Source organism: Octopus sinensis, linkage group LG5 (genome assembly GCF_006345805.1).
Source record: "Octopus sinensis linkage group LG5, ASM634580v1, whole genome shotgun sequence".
Taxonomy (NCBI): domain Eukaryota; kingdom Metazoa; phylum Mollusca; class Cephalopoda; order Octopoda; family Octopodidae; genus Octopus; species Octopus sinensis.
This window is the reverse complement of record NC_043001.1, coordinates 84,701,300-84,708,799: the sequence shown is the minus strand read 5'-3', so window position 1 is coordinate 84,708,799 and position 7,500 is coordinate 84,701,300. Positions and strand designations below refer to the sequence as shown.

General features: G+C 36.0%; 1 protein-coding gene and 1 long non-coding RNA gene across 2 annotated transcripts in view; one reads left to right on the top strand and one right to left on the bottom strand.

Annotated features, from left to right (window-relative positions):
- Positions 1-30, top strand: part of LOC118763361 — a 21,901-nt gene extending 21,871 nt beyond the window's left edge. Inside the window, exon 3 of the long non-coding RNA XR_004999111.1 lies at positions 1-30. This exon is cut by the window's left edge and continues 131 nt beyond it. This is a non-coding gene — a long non-coding RNA (uncharacterized LOC118763361).
- Positions 1-7,500, bottom strand: part of LOC115212102 (S-crystallin 2-like) — a 36,052-nt gene that overhangs the window by 14,716 nt on the left and 13,836 nt on the right. Inside the window, exons 4-5 of the mRNA XM_036502845.1 lie at positions 6,004-6,057; positions 2,294-2,440 (exon numbers count right to left, since the gene is read on the bottom strand). Coding sequence (XP_036358738.1) covers positions 2,294-2,440; positions 6,004-6,057 — 201 coding nt within the window. The remainder of the gene's footprint in view (positions 1-2,293; positions 2,441-6,003; positions 6,058-7,500) is intronic.

Below are 7,500 nucleotides of genomic sequence, written 5' to 3'. Positions count from 1 at the left end.
GAAACCGCGATGCTACAACTGCGAGTCCGCTGCCCTAAACACTGGGCCATTGCGTCTCCACATAAACAAATCCACTCATAAGATTTGGTCAGCCCGAGTCTATAGCAGAAGACACTTGCTCAAGGTGTCACACAGTGGGATTGAACCCAGAACCCTGTTGTTGGGAAGCAAGCTTCTTACCACACAGCCACGTATATATATATGTGTGTGGGAGGTGTATACAGAGAGAGAGAGGTATTCCTCAAGGTATGCCGTTTCGACTTACGTCGTTTATATATACAGGGGTTGGACAAAATTATGCAAGCAACTAGCGTCATAGCATCATAATTTTGAAATATCTATAAATCGTCAAAAGGTTGTTTATTTTCATGTTTTTTTATTTATTATTAGTGTCACTTAATATGGCTTGCTAAAATTACTGCTTCTTTTCAGATATCATCAGAATAGGCAATTAAAACTTTCAAAGCGGTGAAATTGTTGGGGCTCGTATGACAGGCGCTAGCTTTAAGAAAATAGCCGAAACGTTTAGTGTATCGAGAAGTACTGTCTCGAAATTAATGACAGCCTTTGAAAAAGAGGGAAAAACCTCTTCGTCGAAGCAAGATTCCGGAAGTAAACCAAAACTTTCAGATAGGGACTGTCGGACTCTTACGCGAATTGTTAGAAACGGTTACAAAAGTACTGCTCCCAAAATTACTGCAGAGCTTAATGACCACCTCGAGAACCCAGATTCCACAAAAACTCTTCGCCGGGAATGCGCAAGACTGGATTTCACGGGGTGGTGGGGCTGCAATCAGAAATCGACTACTTTCAAACCACAAATCATATCTCTCTTAAGGGTGTATATCATCCTTTTGACTCTTTCTAAACTATTCTTTCTCTTCATTCTACTTCAATGTTCCAGTACCAATTTAAATGGTGGAATCTACGCACACATGCGGAATTTATCGTTATCACAACTAAGCATTCCCAGTTTGATATTGTCCATACGATAAAATATTACCCTATATATCGCAGAAAGATATGTAATCGAATATCTAAATACTACAGTGTATTATTCTTTGACGCGTCGATTTGCATCGATAAATAAATACACATATACATTTATACACACATACAGAAAAATATACGCGCGTGCTTGTGTGTTTATATGTTGGCGTGGCCGTACTTACGAAGGTGTCACTGTTATAATAAAATATGAAATTATATTTTGTACAGGTAATAGATTACTCTTGAGAACTTGATATATATGCGACGGGTTTCTGTATAGGATTTCACCCACAATTCGTTGTTCATCGCATGGCCGGTTTAGAAGACGCAGAATAATCTTAACCCTAACTCTAAATGCTCGTTCTGATTTCACCTCGAACCATATGTTTGAGAAATACAATTCATTAACACATTAGTGTTACCATGATGTACTGTATATATATATATATATATATATATATATATATATATATATATATATATATATATATATAATATATATATATATATACATATATATATATATCTGTGATTGTGTGTATATGCTCGCGTACTAGTATATATGTATATGTATGTCCATGAGCATGTATATGTATGTATGTATGAATGTGTGTATGTATGGTTGTAGGCAGGCCTGTACCTGTATTAGTATAAACCATATAACAAACTCCAAAGAGATCGGTGCCGGTTTGCGTCGACAAGGCTTGAATTATTTAGAAAAATCCAGGATAAGACTACAGTGAACTTGCCGTGAGGAATGGAAAATCCAACATTTCGGAGAAAGTCCTTTTTCAAGGAAAGCTTGACAGGACTCAAATTTTATTTTGTTTGTGTCGACTTTTCCCGGAAGAAGGACGCTGCCATAACGCTAAATATTTCACTTCTCATGGCAAGTTCACATTGCTCTTTTTTCTTGATTTTACTTGTGTAAAGAGCCCTTTCGGTCATGGGTGACCATGGGGTTGCACCTAGAAAGTTACTCTCCAAGGCACAAATCCAGGCAAGGTTTTTTTGTGGAAGGCCAGCAGTCACCCATACATACCAGCTTCCCCTCCCCATGCCACTGATGTTATCCAGTGGAAAGGCAAAGGCCGATACAGCGTGGCACCAGTGACGTCACAGTTCATTTCTACAAATGAGTGAACTGGAGCAACGTGAAATAAAATTTTTTGCTGAAGAACACAACACACTGCCCGGTCCGGGAATCGTACTCACTCCTTCATGATTGTGAGCCCGACGCTCTAACCAGTGAGCCTTGCGATGTAAACATTTACGAATGGTTAAACAAAGAAATATAACGTACCATGCTGTCTTCGTTGAAGGAGTAGTTTCCAAATCCTGATGACATGGATGAGTCCATTCCTGATGACATCGATGACATTGATGACATGGAGGATTGCATTCCTGAAAACATACCTTGATTCATCCTGGAAGATGACATGACGCCACCCTGCAAGAAAGAAATTGAATTTAATCATTCGGTACCCTTTATAAAATGTAAATGGGATAAAATACCTAGGATTCTTCCGATGTTTTTATGTTAGCTTTTAACTGGGAGGCTGTACTGGTAGTATGATATCACCGATAATATTTGAAGAGTAGGCGTGATATCACTTGATAAGCAAGAAACCGCAGCCAAATTTCCCTTAAAGAGCTAACCTTTTTGATTAAATATATATGAGATTATATTTTTGCCTAAAAAGAGCTTCCAGAAGCCTTAGACTGGTTTGTGGGGACTTCTACTAAAGTGTTGATTATGGTTTCTGAAGATTCTGGCACCACTGTTTTAACCAGTAATTTTTGACTTGGCAATTGTTATATATATATATATATATATATATATATATATATATCCATTTTCTATTAAATTTTTATAAATCTAATATATACCTATGTGATTTGTAAGATTTTTTACAGACAAAACCTTACAAATTACCTAGGTATATATTAAATATATAAAAATGAATAGAAAATATATATATATATATAACAATTGCTAAGTCAAAAATTAAAATTTATTAACAAAATACTATATTATATTATTTTCTTATAATAATATAACATAATACAATAAATAATAGATATTAAATACAAATTGCATATAATTGTTTCGATTCTTACCCATAACAAAATTATAAAAAATCCATTCTTTGTGGGCAAGAATCTCCTCAGTGTAAATTTTTTATTAAAGTAGGATTCACAGATCCAAGAAAAGACTGATTTTAAATCTACTTGTTTTTGAAGCGTGAGCGTCAATAATTAAAAACAAAAAACAAGGATGAAAAATAAAATAATATAACACTCATAAAATATATTTGCATACTATTAAGTATTTAAATCTAAATATATCTTAGCGCATTCGTTTTTTTTTTAAATACCAGGAACGAAATTATAATAAAAATATTTTTAAAAACATTTTTTTTTTAAATGCATGGCGAAATAAGAGATATCCCTTTCATTCTTTCATATTATTAAAAAAATATATGTTATTATAACAATACGCTATTTATGTCTGGGTAAATAGCAAACAATATATTTAAAATACGATATCATCTCTTGTGCAATAGCAAATAACATTATGAAGTACATTACATTAATTATTTATGATAATCATTACTAAAAATCAAAGATTAATAATTAAAAATTACGTAGTTTATATAAGAAAGAGACTTTCTAAAAAATAATATCATCATAACATTATTACCGTAGAAATTAAATCAAAGCTGAATTAGCAAGTTATACCCCCCCACACACACAAAAATTAATCACTTGGATTTCATAAGTATCCTTTTGATAATTACTCATTTCCATACTAAGCAAATAATGCTAAAATTAAAATAAAATTATTTATTTTTTAGAGGAAAAATCTCATCGTAATATTTATATGCCTTTATACTTACGGAAGTACAGAAGGGACATAATATATATATATATATATATATATATATAGAGAGAGAGAGAGAGAGAGAGAGAGAGGAGAGAGAGAGAGAGAGAAAATAGTAAAAAGTGAAAAAACTACAGAAGGCTTGTTTTAAAAGGTTAAAAAATATATTTGAGTCATTATGTCAGAAGAATGTTATTCAACCACGTGCTTACAAACACCAACTTTCTCACCTATATATATATATAGATGCATATAGATATATATTACATTTCTCAGATCAAATCCCACCGAGATCGACCTTACTTTTGCCATTTCGAGGTCGATAATATACAGCACTAGTCAGGTACTGAAGTCGATGTATCGTCTAACTCCTTTTCTTTAAAACTGCTGATCTTGTGCTCAAATTAAAACCCTATATATACCTGAAATATCTTGCAAATAAATTTTCTCTAATATTAAAGAATTAACTATAATCTTATTTTCTCAGCACTCCCAACTGAAATATATACCATGTCTTCTGGAAAAGATAGCTAAGTTAAAAATGTGTTCTATAAAAGAATGTTTATCTCTCTACGAATGTTGAAATTTTTAACAGCTGGAAAACAACCAGTGTTTGTAAAACTCTTACAGTTCCTTACTATTTTATGAGGCATTTTACTTGTTTCTGTAGCACTGCCATTATATGTGAAAATAAAAGAAATTAGTTTTTTAAGGTGTCACTCTCTTATCAGAGCGGTTGATGTTTCATATCACACTTTCAGCATTGTCATATCATCTTATTTAAAACATATAATTCTCTATCTCTCAGACCCGTTCCAACTAAGTTAGCTCTAAATAAACACCTGTTCATACAGCTCAAAAACTAATCAGGGGAATAAGGTTTGTTGCGCATTATTCTGTCTTTTTCATGGCTAAGTAACCAATGAGCTTATTCCCAGTTTTAAGATTATTATCAAAAGGGATAAAAGCAGTGTTATTCAAGAAAATATTGATCTTACTGATAGGTTTATGGAAGTAAATCTAGATATGACTTCAGCCGACATGGGTAATATTAGTAAGCACTTGTTTAAATATACATAGATTAAGAGGGAATTATTTTCTGATGCAATAAGTACAAAGGAAAGATGAATGAAATAAGAGTTAGCGAGAATTTGCATGGGAAATCTTCTCTTGTTATGATGGCATAAAGGGATTAAATTGCCCAGAAAGGTTTTAATTTTTAAAGGCGGTGAGCTGGCAGAAACGTTACCAAGCCAGGTGAAATACTTAGTGGTATTTCGTCTGCGTTACGTTCTGATTTCAAATTCCGCCGAGATCGACTTTGTCTTTCATCCTTTCGGGGTCGATTAAATAAGTACCAGTTACGCACTGGGATCGATGTAATCGACTTAATCCGTTTGTCTGTCCTTTTTTGTCCCCTCTATATTTAGCCCCTTATGGGCAATAAAGAAATAAGATAGTTTATAATTTTTAATATACAACATCAAAGACGGATTCAAACATAAATTTTTACTTTAGATTTAAAACGAAGTGAGAGAAAGGGGGGAATGAAGAGAGGGAGAGAGAATGTAAAGAGGGAGAGAGAGGGGAGAGAAGAGGAGAAAGAATGAGGAGAAAGTAAAAGAGAGAGAGAGGAGGAGAGACTAACCAATGATTAATGGTTTAATAAAGTTGGAGATGGAGTGTGAATGTATATGAGGGCACATGGCCTACTGATTAGGGTGTTGTACACACGGTCGCTAGATTGGTGTTTCAGTTCCTGGACTGGGCGGTACGTTGTTTTCTTGAGCAAAACTCATGTCACGTAGCTCTTCGATACGTGCAAATGTTCAGGTAACGTTGATTTGACGGAGAGATGTAAATGTACAGCACATATATTCGAACAGAAATAATTTCTGCAGGTTGATCAACAAGTAATTGCAAAACTTCCGAACCGGCATTCTCAGACTACGACAGACTCTAGATCACCATGCATGTATCTTCTAAAAAACAAATAAACTCTACTAGCTCTTCGGGCAGAGAAACATGCCAGCACAATTAGACCAACCTGAACACAAATTATCATTTCGCTTTATATTTATTTATTTATGTAGTGTTTTCATTCTTGAAACCATAAAAAATTTACTCACCATGTTTTCGAACTTCTGATGGTACATACTGCGCATGTCAGATATTCTATCGAACTAAAACAAAAGAAATAATATATCAATTGGAGTGTTTGAATTGCGATATCAGAGTTTTCATACATATGCAATGTAACATCATTAGTTTTAGAATTAAAGACACATTACGTTACGCTTCATAATGCATACATACATACATACATACATACATACATACATACATACAGACAGACAGACAGACAGACAGTTAGATAGATATGTTTCTTTATCAGCCACACCAGGGTTGCACACAGACGGGACAGATTACAAAGTAGAGCTTTTCTTTTTCGGGGAGAGAAAAAAATATAAAGGTGGGGTAGGTTTTCGATCAAAAGGGATCGTAAAAGGGAAAGCAGAAACAAGAAAAAAAAGAAAAAAAATGGAAAGGAAACAAAAAAAAAATTTTAATTAAAAAATGATAAAAGATCAATAGGAATCGTGTATCACAGTGTCATGATGTAAAGGGGAAGCAGATATGGTTTATCCGTGGGAAGAAAAGCCTACGGAAAAGACCACGGTAACCGCGGTCAATATTGTTACATGTTACCACATTTTTTTGCAAGTAGGTAACCCTCTGTTTTAAATTTCCGGGTTTATAGGATTATGCTCAAGGTGGCTTCGTCATTCATACGTGCCATCCTTGCTACATTCACCCATCTTTTTTTAAAACATTCGCTAGACAAAACTTGCCTCGCTACTCTCACTTTCCTTTTCAAGTGATACTTGAAGAAGTTGTTGAGAGATTGACCAGAGAGGAAAGTGTTTGTCTCCAATCCTTTCAGACGCGTCCACCAGATACATTCTTTCGCCATAGCCACAAGTGTGATGAAAATAGCTCTTCCTTCCGGTTTGAAGGAAGGAGGCGTGACAATAGAGACGATGTACTCGGCTGATAAACCGACTCGTCCCACACGTGACAGCAGTTGTTTGACATAAGCCCACAGGTCGGAAATTGTTGGACACTGCACGAGTGCGTGCAGAACGGTTTCGTTGCTCTGACTGCATCTCGGGCAGGTCGGCCCCGTGTTTGTCGAGCCGTGTCTGTAGAGCTTATCCCGGTCGGGTAGCGCTTCTCGGTAGCACTGCCAGGCCAGGGATCTCTGGAAGTTTCCATGAGCCCTGGCCCGAAAGTCGTCCTGAACAGGCAGGTCAGGTATTCCTCGTCGACGTCCAGGTTCGCCCCGAGCTCGTCGTCGTACCTCCCCACCACTAATCCCCTATAGAATGCTTGGGTTGTGTTGAAGTCACTCAAGGTCGACCCGGGACGGCATAGTTGCTTGAGTGCAACGCGAGACTCGCGGTGCCATTCGCCATTTCTCGGCCTCTTTTTGATCCACGACTGCATTTCGGTTATGGAGACGAGTTGCGGGAAAGCGTGCCTCACAAACGGCAACCACGCCTGTTCACCGTCGTCTACGTAGAGCCTGAGATGTTGCACTCTCAGCGCGTGTCTACGCATCATCA